Source organism: Protopterus annectens, chromosome 3.part1, assembly GCF_019279795.1.
Source record: "Protopterus annectens isolate FY-2018-M chromosome 3.part1, PAN1.0, whole genome shotgun sequence".
Taxonomy (NCBI): domain Eukaryota; kingdom Metazoa; phylum Chordata; order Ceratodontiformes; family Protopteridae; genus Protopterus; species Protopterus annectens.
In genome coordinates this window covers 1,896,778,618-1,896,792,594 of record NC_056732.1, presented here as the reverse complement: position 1 = coordinate 1,896,792,594, position 13,977 = coordinate 1,896,778,618, and the positions used below count along the sequence as shown (strand labels likewise).

The window sequence follows — 13,977 nt, the reverse complement described above, 5'->3', positions numbered from 1 at the left end:
ATATTTTACTTCCTCAAAATAAAAATTCTAAAAAACCTTTATAGACTGTGTGGCAGCTTACATCAATTCAACACACTGTTAATACAGCAACAGTAGTTAAGTTCTGGTTTTCTGAATGCTTTTAATTTCAACTGTCAGCATACCTCTTTTTCTCCAAAACACCACTGACATCCCCTTCAAGCTCATCCATCTCCACACAGTCCAGAACAGGGTTGCAAGATTTCGTATGACCCAGGTAGGGACGAAAAAAAAAGTGAAAAGCAAAAAAAAAGGTCTTTAATGCAGAACAGAGTTCCACATTAAAGATCTGCACTAAACACGGAGCTTATCGTGTTTAATGCGGAACATTGCAGTTCCGCATTCAACAGAAGTAGCTCCGTGTTTAGCTATTTTTGATTAGCCCGTATACAGGCATATGGGCCAATCAAAAATCGCTAAACAAGGAGCTACTTCTGTTTAATGCGGAACACAAGAAGCTCCATGTTTAGCGATTTTTGATTGGCCTGTATGCCAAAAAAAAAAAAAAAACGGAGGCTGGCCGGGATTTAAACCGGCAGGGCGGGACTTGGGATCAGGCTGCTGATCTCGGGACAGTCCCGCCCAAATAGGGACGTCTGGCAACCCTGGTCCAGAATGATAAATTTAAAACTAGAATTTCTGGGGTGGTCTAAGTGTTTGGATAAGGAGTTCCTCTGACACTTATGTCTGACATCAGAAACAGGACCTAAAATTCTCCTTTACAGTTTATTCATAGTCTTACCCAAATAAAAGGAGGGACAGTCATTAAACATGGTCCTATATACAACTTCAGTATTACAGTGATCACCTGTTGAAGATTTCATCATCTTTTTAAAGACCTGGGCACTCAAATGAGTCGCACTCCATCAAGTATTCACAGAAAGTGCAGCTAGGTGGCCCACAGATTTTAGTGCTCATGAAATCCTGGTGTTCCTTATTTTTTTTCCCCAAATAGCTATAGTGGATAGAAAAAGTTTACACACCCCTGTTAAAATGCCAGATTTTTGTGATATAAAAAATGAGACCACAACAAATCATTTCAAAACGTTTCCCACATTTAATGTGATCTATAACCTGTACAATTCAAATGAAAAACAAACATCTGTTAGGGAGAAAAACACAAAAAATAAAAAACGTACAATAAGCTAGTTGCATAAGTGTGCATGCCTTTAAACTAATACTTGTTGAAGCACCTTTTGATTTAACATTCAGTCTTCTTGGGTACACACCTGCCATCAATTAAAGAGACTCTGATTAACCCGAAATAAAGTTTAGCTGTCCTAGTAGGATTTTCCTGACATTTACTCAGTTGCCTGCTACAGCAAAAGTCATGGTTCGCAGAGAGCTTACAAAGCATTAAAGGGATCTCATCGTTGAAAGGTAACAGTCAGGAGAAGGGTACAAAAAATTTCCACAACATTGGATATACCAGGGAACACAGCGAAGACAGTCATCAAAAAGTGGAGAAAATATGGGACAACAGTGACGTTGCAAAGAACTGGGCGCCCCTTCAAAATTGATGAAAAGACAAGACAAAACTGGTAAGGGAGGTGGCTGCCAAGATACCTACAGCAACACTGAAGGAGCTGCAGAAATTTCTGCCAAGTACTGGTTGCGTATTACATGTGACAACAATTTCCCGTATTCTCCATATGTCTGGGCTATGGGGTAGGGCTGCAAGACGGAAGCCTTTTCTTACACAGAAAAACATCCAGGCCCAGCTAAAATTAGCAGAATACATCAAGTCTCCCAAAAGTATGTGGGAAAATGTGTTATGGTCTGATGAGACCAAGGCTGAACTTTTTGGCCACAATTCCAAAAGGTAAGTTTGGCGCACAAACACTTTGCATCACCAAAATAACAATCCCACACTGAAGCATGGTGGTGGCAGTATCATGCTTTGGGGGTGCATTTCTCCAGCTGGAACTGGGCTTTAGTTAAGGTGGAGGGAATTATGAACAGTTCCCTATACCAGTCACTTCTGGCCCCAAACCTTCAGGCATCTGCTAGAAAGCTGAAGATGAAGAGGAATTTCACATTTCAATACAACAATAACCCCAGGCATACATCCAAATAAACAAAAGAATGGCTTCACCAGAAGAAAATTAAAGTTTTGGAATGGCCCAGCTAGAGCCCAGACCAAAATCCAATAGAAAATCTGTGGGGTGAGCTGAAGATGGCTGTACACAACAGATGTCCTCACAATCTGACAGATTTGGAGCGCTTTTGCAAGAAGACTGGGAAAATATTGCCAAGTCAAGATGTGCCATGCTGATAGACTCCTACCCAAGAAGGACTGGATGTTGTAATTAAATCTAAAGGTGCTTCAACAAAGTATTAGTTTAAGGGTGTACACACTTAATGCAAACAGCTTTTTGTAAGTTTTTTATTTTTTATATTTTTTCCCCTAAAAGATTTATTTTTCATTTGAACTGTATAGGTTATAGGTCACACTGAAGGTGGGAAGAGTTTTGAAAGGATTTATTGTGGCCTCATTTTTATATATTACAAAAACCTGACATTTTAACAAGGATGTGTACTCTTTTTATATCCACTGTATGTATGCTTCTGGTCTTTTTATATACAAAATTAGGGTGATCTCCTAACACCCTTACAAGCTGCTGATTGTCAGTGAGGATGGCCCAGTTCTCCTTACTAAAAGTTTTAACTGTATTGAAATCCCAGGTGTAAGTTAGAATACAACCATCCTTACTTTTCTGTTTTGGATTAGGGTGCCTTCATTGCATAATTTTACCAAAAGGCCTATTCCACGTAGGGTCACTGTTAGAGGAGAGTATACCTTCCAGAAGATCTCTAGAAGGACCTGATCCACCAGTCCTCACAGAAATCTGTACACACGAAGATCTACATCCTCAAGACTTGGAAAGTGTGAAGAGAAAAATGGATCAGGGAGGATACACATCTGTGCTTGAATTCAGTGATGATATTGTGAAGATCATCTAGGCAGCCATGAATGCAGATGGTGGGCAGCCAGAAAATAAGAAAGCGAACATGGTTAAATCCTTCTTTGTAAGGCAAATGGAATGCGTCTTCCCTTGGGTCAGTGTTAAGAAGTCAGATTTTGTGAGCTGCATAAAGTATCCAGCAGCAGCAGTTTATTGCCTAATGCCGTGCTGCCGCCATCACTGGACCATAATTACGCTCAGTGGCAGGAGCGAGAAAAGGACAGTTAACTCTTACAATCCCTCACCAATGCAGATGATTCCAGCAGCTCGACCTAAAGGAGCTGAACACTCAGATTCCCCTGTACCAGGCCCTCCACCCATACCTCCTTCTGCAGGCTTGGAAAGAAACAATGAGGACAGCCCAGAAGTAAATCCACCTCCAGATGTGGAAGACAACAGACAGTGTGAACTCTGCTTAAAATATGGTGATGATGGTATGAATGAATCTGGACAGCTTTTGTATATTGGCCAGAATGAGTGGACACATGTTAACTGTGCACTGTAGTCAGCTGAAGTATTTGAAGATGATGGATTCCTGAAAAATATGCATATGGCAGTTATCAGAGGAAAGCAGCTACCCTGTGAGCACTGCCAGAAAGTGGGTGCAACAGGTGGTGGTTGTTTGAGCACATGCACTAGTTAACTATCACTTCATGTGTGCTCGGGTAAGGAATGGCATCTTTCTGGATGACAAAAAAAGTCCACTGTAGGAGACAGAGACCTACTCAAAGGCGAGATTGTACCTGAAAATGGTTTTGAACTGCTGCAAGGGATCTTTGTTGATTCTGAAGGCGTGAGTTTAAGAAGAAAAGTTCTAAATGGTCTTGAACCTGACAATATTCACATGATGATATGTTCCATGACAATTGACTACTTGGGAATTCTGAATGATCTTTCTGACTGTGAGGACAAGTTGTCCCTTATTGGATATCAGTGTTCAAGAGTGTAGTGGAGTACTACAGATGCTCAAAAGTACTCCGTTTACACATACAACATTTTGGAATGCTGTCCACCTGCTACTGAACCAGATATTAATAGTACATTGGAGCGTGATGGTAACAGAACAATCGCACATAGCCCAGCATCAGTTGCAGAAGATGGTACATTAGGAAAAAGGCAGTAGATGTTCCTGTGCAGCCACCGCCAGGATTCTCCACAGTTAAACAAAGATCCTGCATTTTAGCACTTCCAGGACTTCAGGGAACAAAGACTTAGTTTCCTAATAACTTCACATCACCACGGGCTCCTGGATCTAGGCCACTTCCTTCTGTAGGAAACCTTACTCCAGTGTCTCATGCAGCTGTCACAGTTGGAGATCCTTTACTTTCTTCAGGGTTGTGGAGCACTGGGTCCAGAAGACACAGCAGTTTGTCACCGCAGCTGTCGAAGTTCAAGAGTAAATCACCAGGTAGTTTTAGAATCTCTAATGGGAACCAGGATCATATGTAGCATGTTTGATTCATATACTCTGGTTAAGGAATCATTTTAAAGATCATCCACATTTTGAGAAAAGGGGGCAATTCTGTGGTAATACGTGCTAATCTGCAGCCTTCTGATTTTACTACATTGTGCTTACTTTTTACTGGATGCATACTCTCTCTGTCAAGTGCCCTTATTCGTTTCCTGTATTAGTTACTAATCAATATTCCTCTATCTTTATTAATATCATATCAAGGAATGGCACTGACTCCGACCTAATGGAAGTGGTAAATTTTAGGAAGGAGGCAGAGTTATTGATGTAATGGTTGAAATAATGTAAGTGATTACCTCACAAACACAAAGCACAGGGTTTGACTCTTACATTTAATAGAAAATTGATTAACTTGAAAATGACCCAAAAATGACTTACTGATGATGTATTCATAGTCTGGCAAGGTAAGAAATCTAAACTCACTAAGTATTCACTTTGCAGTGCAAATTCCTCCTCCCACTTGCTTAAGGGTACACTGCCAGGATAAGGCCATAGCCACACTCATGGCTATCCCCTTCATCTGTCTGTAAGCCTGGCCATTGTAGCTCTACACCAAGTTTTATTAGCTTTCCCAAGCATTCAGTTTGCCCTTATGCAGCACTGTTATTTCTGCTACAATCATCTGTAGCTGCTTCAGTACAGGACACTGAAGTCCGTTACATTGTGTTACCACACATGTAAATCGTTACCAAAATGCTGTGATCATTCGCATACAATTATTTTTCTTAAAAAAACTCAAGTGAATCTAAAATAAAAGAGGGGTTATTTTCAGCAACAGGCTGAAGAATAAAATCTAAATCTATGGCAGTGGCCTCTAATATGGAACCTCTACACTTGAAATAACAGGTCTGTAAGGTGGATCTTCCCTATTCTTACGAGGTTTGGGAATCCAGAAAAACAAGGTAATTTAGGTTGAGGAGTGTTCAATTACTCAAAGTTTTCACTAATAAGTTCTTCATTAAGCATTTTGGTTAGCTTACCTTTCCATTGTGTATATATGCAGTTTTATCCTCCTCAAGGGAATGTTTAGAATAAAACTTGGGTGTATTCAGAATGTTCTCGATTTTCATTATACAACTATCAGCATAATGTTTGCCCCTACCCTCGTCAGCCTTCATTAGCATGTCTAGTTCTATCACTGCTCAAATTCTTAATTGCAAATATCTCATCTTTGGAAATATTATAAAAGTTACGTTTTGGTGGTTTTCGGAGAGTCTTTCTTATGTCAGGCTGGAATCTGGTCTCAAAGGTGGCAGGTATGGGATGCAGTGGGGGGCAAAAACTACTGGTCTTTTAATTTTTTCTTCGATGGACTTACCTTCCCCCATGTTATTTTTCTTATAGGTTCATACTAGGCTATCTGCCCAAGGGCATTTATAAGCCTAGCCCATAGTTATGTGGCTTTCGCCACCCCTTTAGTTTGAATAAAACTATGCCTATTATTTTGCTGTGCCTCAGTCAAGCAGTGACACTGAGGTAATCCCTGGGGTATATCTGCGATCTCCCATCCATAGGTCAAGATTCCTCTTGAACAAGGCCAGCGAGGTGCTCTGCCTCACATGTACCGGGATTTTGTTCCACAGCATAGGGAGTCTCTGGGTGATGAATCTGTCCCTCCAGCACGTTCTATTAATAACCTTGTCAAGGTTTAAGTCTCCCGCCCTTGTGGTTCTGAGGGATCTAGATTTTTTGAGGTGAAGCATATTCATCAAATCTGGGTTTGACATGGCCTTATATGTCAGGCACAGGTCACCTCTGAGCAAGCGGTATGAGACTGAATAGAGCTGGAGTTCTTTCAGCCGGGCAGCATAAGACATATTTTTGAGACCCTTTATCCTTTTGGTGAGGAACTTTTGGGGCCTTTCAAGCTGCAGCAGGTGTCGGGTCAGATACATTCCGAACGGGGCATTGTACTCAATCATAGGTCTAATGAGTGATGAGTACAGGGGGACGATGACCTCCCTTGACCTAGATGTGAATCCCTTCGTGATCAGGTGGGCAATATAGAAGGTCTTCCTAACTACTTTGGCAACATGAGTGTCAAACGATAGGCTACTGTCAACCTGGGTCCCCAGATCCCTGATGACCTTCTGTGCTCAGTGGATTGCCACCTATATGGTAGCTAGGGGTAACCTTGTTTTTCCCGAAGGGTATGACTATGCATTTCTTGGCGTTTAACTTTAGGCCATGGCTCTGGCACCAGTTTTCCATTTCTGTGAGGCCCTTCTGAAGGATATCTGTGTCAGATGTGTTTTCGACTATGGCGCCCAGTTTGCAGTCATCTGCAAACTTTGTCAGCCATAACCCTCCTGTGTTTGCTTGTACTTCAGAAAAGTAGATGCCGAACAAGAGTGGACCCAGGACTGAGCCCTGTGGGACACCACTTGTGACAGGCTTTGAGTCTGACATGGCTCCAGCAACTCTGACCCTGTGGGTTCTGTCACTTAGCCAGTTTGCAACCCATCTTGTGATGTATGGGTTCACATTCAAGCTGATGAGTTTTTCGATGATACCTGAGTGGGGTATTGTGTCGAAGGCCTTTGCCAGGTCGAGGTAGGCTGTATGGACTGCCTTTCCCTCATCAATGGCCTTGGTGACTGTCTCGAAAAAGTCAACCAAGTTTAAGAGGCATGATCTGCCTTTGACAAAGCCAAACTGGGTTGGATCCAAAGTCTGCAAGTTCCCTATGTCTTTATTTATGAGTTCCATTATAATTCTCTCCATGGCTTTGCAGATAAGGCTTGTCAAGCTGATGGGGCGGTAATTTCCAGGGTCGGTGGAGGCACCGCCCTTGTGAAGTGGGACCACAGTCGCCGTGCGCCACTCCTTGGGTACGTATCCTGAGGTGAGGCTAAGATTAAACAGCTGTCCTAACTGTGGGTTTAATTCCTCATTGAGTTCGTGGAGCACACAGCCGGGGACACCATCCGGTCCCATGGATGCTGTGTTTTTTGCCTTTGTGAGGGCAGTTCTCACCTGGGCGATGGAGATGTTTGGGGGGCTACAATCCTCTGGTATAAATATCTCTCCTTTTGGGGGGGGGGGAGTTTGCACTGAACCTGTCAGCCAGTATGTTGGAGATGTGTGTAGGTTCGGTAATCTTCACATCATTTTGAACTAATTCTGAGCATATCTGGGAGTTTCCTCCTAGGTTTCTAACATAGATAAAGAAGGCCTTATGATTGTCTTTTGAGTCCTTGGCGATTTTTCTCTCAAAATTTGCCTTGGATGATTTTATGAGAGCTCTTAGTTTTTTTACTTATAATGATCAAAGGTGTCTTACCTTTCAAGGATTTTGCTCTATCTTGTAGTAGCTTCCTCCTTTTGTTGTAAAGCTTGTTTATGGCTGGGGTCCACCAGACCGGACGCTTGCCTTTGGTGCAGAGAGTCTAAGTTTTGTTTGGGATTGCCTGATCCATGCAGTCCTGTAGGTGCTGGGAGAAGGCATTTGTAAGTGATTCAGCGGTTTGAGTAATGTTTACCACTGGCTCAGGGGCCTTAAAGGAGACCACACTAGTTTTTAGAAGTGTGAAGTCGGCTTTTGAGAAGCTTTTCACTGTGGTCTTTTTTATTTCAGGTGGGGGCGGGATGAGGACCTCCAGCGAGATTAGTTTATGATCTGATCTCACCAGTGAGGGGTATACTTCCGGTGTTGAACATTTTGATCCCATGTTCGTGATGATGAGATCAAGTATGTTTTCTCCTCTTGTGGGGATGGTGACTAGTTGTTCCATGGCATTTGAGTTTATGAACTCCAGGAATCTTTGGGTTAGAGTGTTTGGGCTTGAGTAGTGTTCCCAGTCTATATTAGGGTAGTTGAAGTCACCTAGTATGATGGTGTTTGGAGATGCATTTATCCCCTCTAATGTTTTCAGGAAGGCCATGTGAGGTTCCTGAGTTTGAGAGGGTGGCCTGTAACATGCTACAAATTGCAGAGCAGTCTTGCTTATGGTTAATTGCACCTGGATGGTCTCCAATGCATCGTACGTTGCCACCAACCTTGAGGTGTGGGTGTCCTTTATGAATATGGACACCCCCCCCTCCTTTCTTGGTGTTGTCCGGATTTTGGGGCCGGAGCGCATGATATGAGGTGAAACCCGATAGTGCTGGAGTGCTCTCAGGAGCCTTGAACCAGGTTTCTGTCACAGCACAGACATCGATGTTCTCCATATTGAGAAGGGCCTCGAGTGCGTGCATCGTGAGATTGAGACTTCTGGCATTGAGCAGCATTACCCTTAGTTTTTTTTTCCTTTTTTGTGTTCTAGGGTGGTAGGTTTAGAATTTGAGCATTGCCTAAAAAAGGCACTATGGGGGTGGCAAGAGCCTTTGCCAATATCCGGAAGCCCAGGGGTGACAGGTGCAAGCCGTCCCTTGCGAAGCAGCGTGGCTTGTCCAGCATGTCATCCCAGGCAGACAGACATTGGATCCCCTTTGAATGACACCAGAATTTAAGCCACTTATTAAAGCTGATCATCTTATCACTGTATTGTGGCATCATTCTAGGTGAAGGTAGGATACTGCTCAAGGTCAGGGTCATACCTGCCTGGGCTACATAATCAGAGAGCTCCTCGATGTCCCTTTTCATGTAGTCCAAGGAGGTACGTCTCAGGTCGTTGACACCAGCGTGGACAATGACTGAGTTGTACTTGTACCTGCTGTTGAGAGACCTGAGTGCTTGCGTTATGTGGCGGATTCTAGCGCCCGACAGGCAGCTTACTGTGACCTTCTCCTTACTCAGTCTGGTGAGCGGGACGTCAGTGTGTCTGACTATGGAGTCGCCAATGACGAGCGTGTCTGGCATTGTGTTTGGCCTTAAGGGCTGTGACTGTTTGACACTCTGACTGTGTGGTCTATGTGATGCATGTGTTGGGTCCTGAGGTGGTGGTAGTTTGGGTGTCTGCTTTGGTGGCCTCTGCTGTTTTGGTAGATTTTTGATCAGAGCCTCCGAGTATGTCTTTGTGTGATCATGTGTATGATTTGAAGTTGTGATGGTACTATGTGTGACTGGGTATGTATTGTGTGTGGTTACCTTCTCCTCCTGTCTGGTCTTGCCAGTCCTATGTTGAGAGAGCTCAGCCTCCAGTTTGGCCGTATAGTTGCATCTCTCGCATGTATTTGTGTTTTGTGGGAGAAGGAGAGGATTGTCTGTGTACATGAGGCAATTGTAGCATTGCCTCAATATTCCCAGGTTCACCAGTTGAGCAGGAGAGGACACTAGCAACTGATCTCTCGACATACTAGAGTAATAGATGAAAAGACTTTCAAAGGACTCCGGGGGATGTGGGTTTTAGGCTGGTGGGGTATCTATAATAAGAGTGCTTTATCAAGGTTCAAGTACTGTAGGAGTAAGTGCTAGGCTTTACAGATAGAGAAAAGTCTACTTGGGAATCAAGTAGAGATGAACCTTTTAGTTATAGGATACGCTGGTTAGATCAGCAGTACAGCTCGAGGAAGGTAGTTTTAAGGGAAAATTTGAAGAGTGGAATTTAGGTGGCCCAAATAGTTTAACCACCGCTGCTCTAGTGTGTTTAGCGTGTTTTATATCAGGGGGCTGAAAGAAGCTAGGAACTGGCCCAACGACCAATAGACTACAAGTTACTGGCTGAAACCTCACAAAACTGGACCAACAGGCAGCTCAATGCTTCCCACTCCCACTGGTAAGCAAGGGAACTTCCTCTCTTCCAAATTAGGCAAAGAATCAGTAACAGGAACTACAAACAAAGTCCAGGGATCAGCAACTCTGAAACTGGACTACTCTAGCTCAGTAAGGCGGGAAAACAAGAGATATTTTTTTTTTTTTTTTTTTCAGAAAACAAGGAGAAACAGAACAGTAGACACTTATAAATGCTATAAATCGGCTATCACAGCCTACAGAAACAATTTGCAACAATTACAGATTTAAAAGTAACAAATTGAGATTTTCAAGTGCAATAACAAGATATATGCAGAAAAACAATTACAATGTATCAGCAAAGCAGGCGAAATACAGTCGCTAGGTAATTAGAAGTGGGAAAGCCACAAAAATATACTTAAATCAGGTAAAGTCGCTTTTTTAGCTCTCTGAAGCTTGGATTACTCTGCTGGCCACCACGAGGATCTGTGCTGAGTAGGTACAAGCTGAAAAACGCGCGTTTAGCGTGTTTTATATCAGGGGGCTGAAAGAAGCTAGGAACTGGCCCAAAACGACCAATAGACTACAAGTTACTGGCTGAAACCTCACAAAACTGGACCAACAGGCAGCTCAATGCTTCCCACTCCCACTGGTAAGCAAGGGAACTTCCTCTCTTCCAAATTAGGCAAAGAATCAGTAACAGGAACTACAAACAAAGTCCAGGGATCAGCAACTCTGAAACTGGACTACTCTAGCTCAGTAAGGCGGGAAAACAAGAGATATATATATTTTTTTTTCAGAAAACAAGGAGAAACAGAACAGTAGACACTTATAAATGCTATAAATCGGCTATCACAGCCTACAGAAACAATTTGCAACAATTACAGATTTAAAAGTAACAAATTGAGATTTTCAAGTGCAATAACAAGATATATGCAGAAAAACAATTACAATGTATCAGCAAAGCAGGCGAAATACAGTCGCTAGGTAATTAGAAGTGGGAAAGCCACAAAAATATACTTAAATCAGGTAAAGTCGCTTTTTTAGCTCTCTGAAGCTTGAATTACTCTGCTGGCCACCACGAGGATCTGTGCTGAGTATACAAGTTTCAAATTCAACTTCCTCACATATACTTTTTTAAATCAATGATGGTCGGTCTCAAATCACTCCTTCCCTGAAGTATGAATGCAAGTTCTCTGTTAAGCACTTTTTCTTCCAAGTGCTGTCAGTGGTTTCTTAGAATGGTTCCAGATCCTGGGGATTAATTCCATCTGCAGGCTTGAGGCCCTAAAGGGTACAAGTTGTTGTTCCCAAGGTACCTCAAATCTCTCGTTCTGATCCAATGCTTCCTCCTCCGGTTGTTCTAGTCCACCCTCCTTGGGTTCAGACGGTAGTTCACTTCTGTCTGGAACATCTGTGGACTGCATCTCTGGTTGAACCTGCAACTGTTGTGATGGTAATTCATGTTCATGTGTACTGGGTTCTGGTGATTTGAGTGCTGGGAGTTGTATTGTGGCTGGGTAGGATTCCACTGTTCTCTCATGTCCATCTGTGGAGTCCAAGGGGTGCTGGATGCTGTTGGTCCTCCATTTGTCTTTCCCTCAGTTGTCTGTCTGGTCCTGTGGGTGTGTTCACATTGTGAAAAACCTGTTCATTCATATCACCTGCTTTAGCAGCTTGAACATTCAGAGTGTTGTTGTCAATATTATTGTCAATGCAATTATTGCTGGCACTACTATTGGTAATATTGGGGATACCTGTTGGTGCCTGTGTTACCTTGTTGCTGGTTCTCCTGTTAAAACATCTCCAGTAGTTCTGCTGTCTATTTCCACCTTCTCTTTTGGATCTATGCTTTGTGAGACACTGTGGTTCATGTTTGCCCATTTGATCTCTATTCATTTTCTAAATCTTTCTCTCTTGAATGGACTTCTGATAATTGTGAACTTTCTCTGCTACAATCTGGAATTTCTGTTCATGGTCTGGCTCCTGCGTAAATTCAGTCTCAGGAGTCACAATTGTTTCCTTAGTGGTGTCCTGTTTTCTTTATGTTTGACAAGCAAGTTTATTAGTTTGAAGCTAGCTTTCTCTACAATGTCGGTCCATTCCAGTGCTAGTTCTCCACGCACATTGCTCTACATTAACTTTTTATCAAGTCTCAGTCCCTCTGGCAATTTGCTTTTATCGCTACTCTGTTCCAAATACACTTGCTCCCAGAACAGACCTTGTTGCAGTTTAAGTTGCTTTTACAGCTTTGCAAAATTATAAGCGTGCATATTCACATTATTACCTTGTGGGTTGTGTGATGTATAGCACATACAAGATCTACAGGCTTTGGTATACTAGCCTGACGTTAGGCTATCCTTGGCAGGAGATCCCTACTGTGAAGAATACTGCAACAGTGAAGACAAGGTCATTTAATGTTATGGCAAGATTTTGCACACCTGTACTTTACTACACAAAACAGTATGAGGATACGCACCCTACTAATGCAGTCAGACCTGTTCACTACAAGAGTTTGAAACACTTTATAGGAAATGTTTTCATCTTTGGTTAAATCAGAACCACATGAAATGCACTACATTACCTGTGTCCTCCATAGAGTTAAATACTTGAGGTGGCCCTTCTCTCGGTAGTTTGCCTCGCAACTTCAAATACTCTTTGGAGCTGACTGTAAAAACAGGCAGTTTTCTACTTTCTTCAAAGATGGAATCCAAGCCAAAATCTTCGGATGCAACAGACATCAGATCATCCTCATCACTACCATCATCATCTTCGTTAGAAGCTCTTTTGATTTCCTATATTAAAATAAATCATGAATGCAAGAACAGGAATATCAGAATCAGAAATACTTTACTGATCCCACAGGAAATTGCTTATGTTACAACTGCACAGATAGACACAAACGCAGACTAAACACAGGTTACATAATTAGATATGACAGATAATATACTCACTTATGTTACCCCACATATATAACAGCAACACCCGACATGGGTACACACTATTGACCATAGCCAATGTATTAGATGAGTTTGACACCACATATAGTAATGACATGAAAAGGAGAGCTTTTCTTGTTAATGAACATGAACATCATGGCTTATATCATACTCCCTAAAAGCCAGAGTCCACCAATTTTCTTTTCATTTTTTTAATCTGTACCAGTTTATTCCTGTATCTAATAGAATGTCTGTTTCCGCTTTTAATATGGGACATTGCTAGTAGGTGGCAATTCAGCCTCTCAAACTTGCAACAGACTTCAGTGACAAAGCACATTCACACACTGAACCCTCCCAAGATGGCTTCAATCATCAGAGACTGAGGGAGGCCATCTGGGAAGATGTATTCAAGCTTGCTCCCAGGAATACAATTTGTTGGCAGGGTACAAGATGTGATTTCTTTTCGTTTATGCTGTACCCCAGAAAAAGTTAGCAATGCCAGATGATTTAATAGTATGTCCTGGCTTTCTGCCTGAATTAGACAATCGTCCAGGTATGGGTATATTTGAATATTTCTTTGCCCGCAAAATGCAATGACTGGAGCTAGGCACTTTGTGAATATCCTGTGCGCAGTAGATAAGCCAAAGGGCAGTGCAGGGAAAGTACAGTTGTGTACACTTACCATAAATGTTGATGTTTGAGTGTATTTCACTGTTGCAGTCATCACATTTGGGTTACCTGCTTGCAGTAGCCCTCAGTCGGCCTGATTATCAATGTCTTGGGTCCTGCATCGGTTGCCGTCTCTTCTTCATTGACGTCGTAGTCACTGGTATAAAGCATGCAGCCGACGCCATTACATCAGTTTTTTCTTGTCCCAGATATCAGGTGCCCCCATAATGGGAAGCAATTATATATACAAGGTTACACCTCCAACAAAAAAGCAAATACACCAAAAAGCTTTAAGCATAGTAA

The 13,977-nt window shown here is 42.4% G+C and overlaps 1 protein-coding gene across 2 annotated transcripts in view; it reads right to left on the bottom strand.

The window, feature by feature from the left end:
• LOC122798813 overlaps positions 1-13,977 on the bottom strand; it is a 2,048,867-nt gene that overhangs the window by 1,262,531 nt on the left and 772,359 nt on the right. For both annotated transcript variants that reach the window (XM_044067935.1, XM_044067936.1), the window contains exon 10: positions 12,651-12,861. In XM_044067935.1, the coding sequence (XP_043923870.1) occupies positions 12,651-12,861 (211 nt within the window). The remainder of the gene's footprint in view (positions 1-12,650; positions 12,862-13,977) is intronic.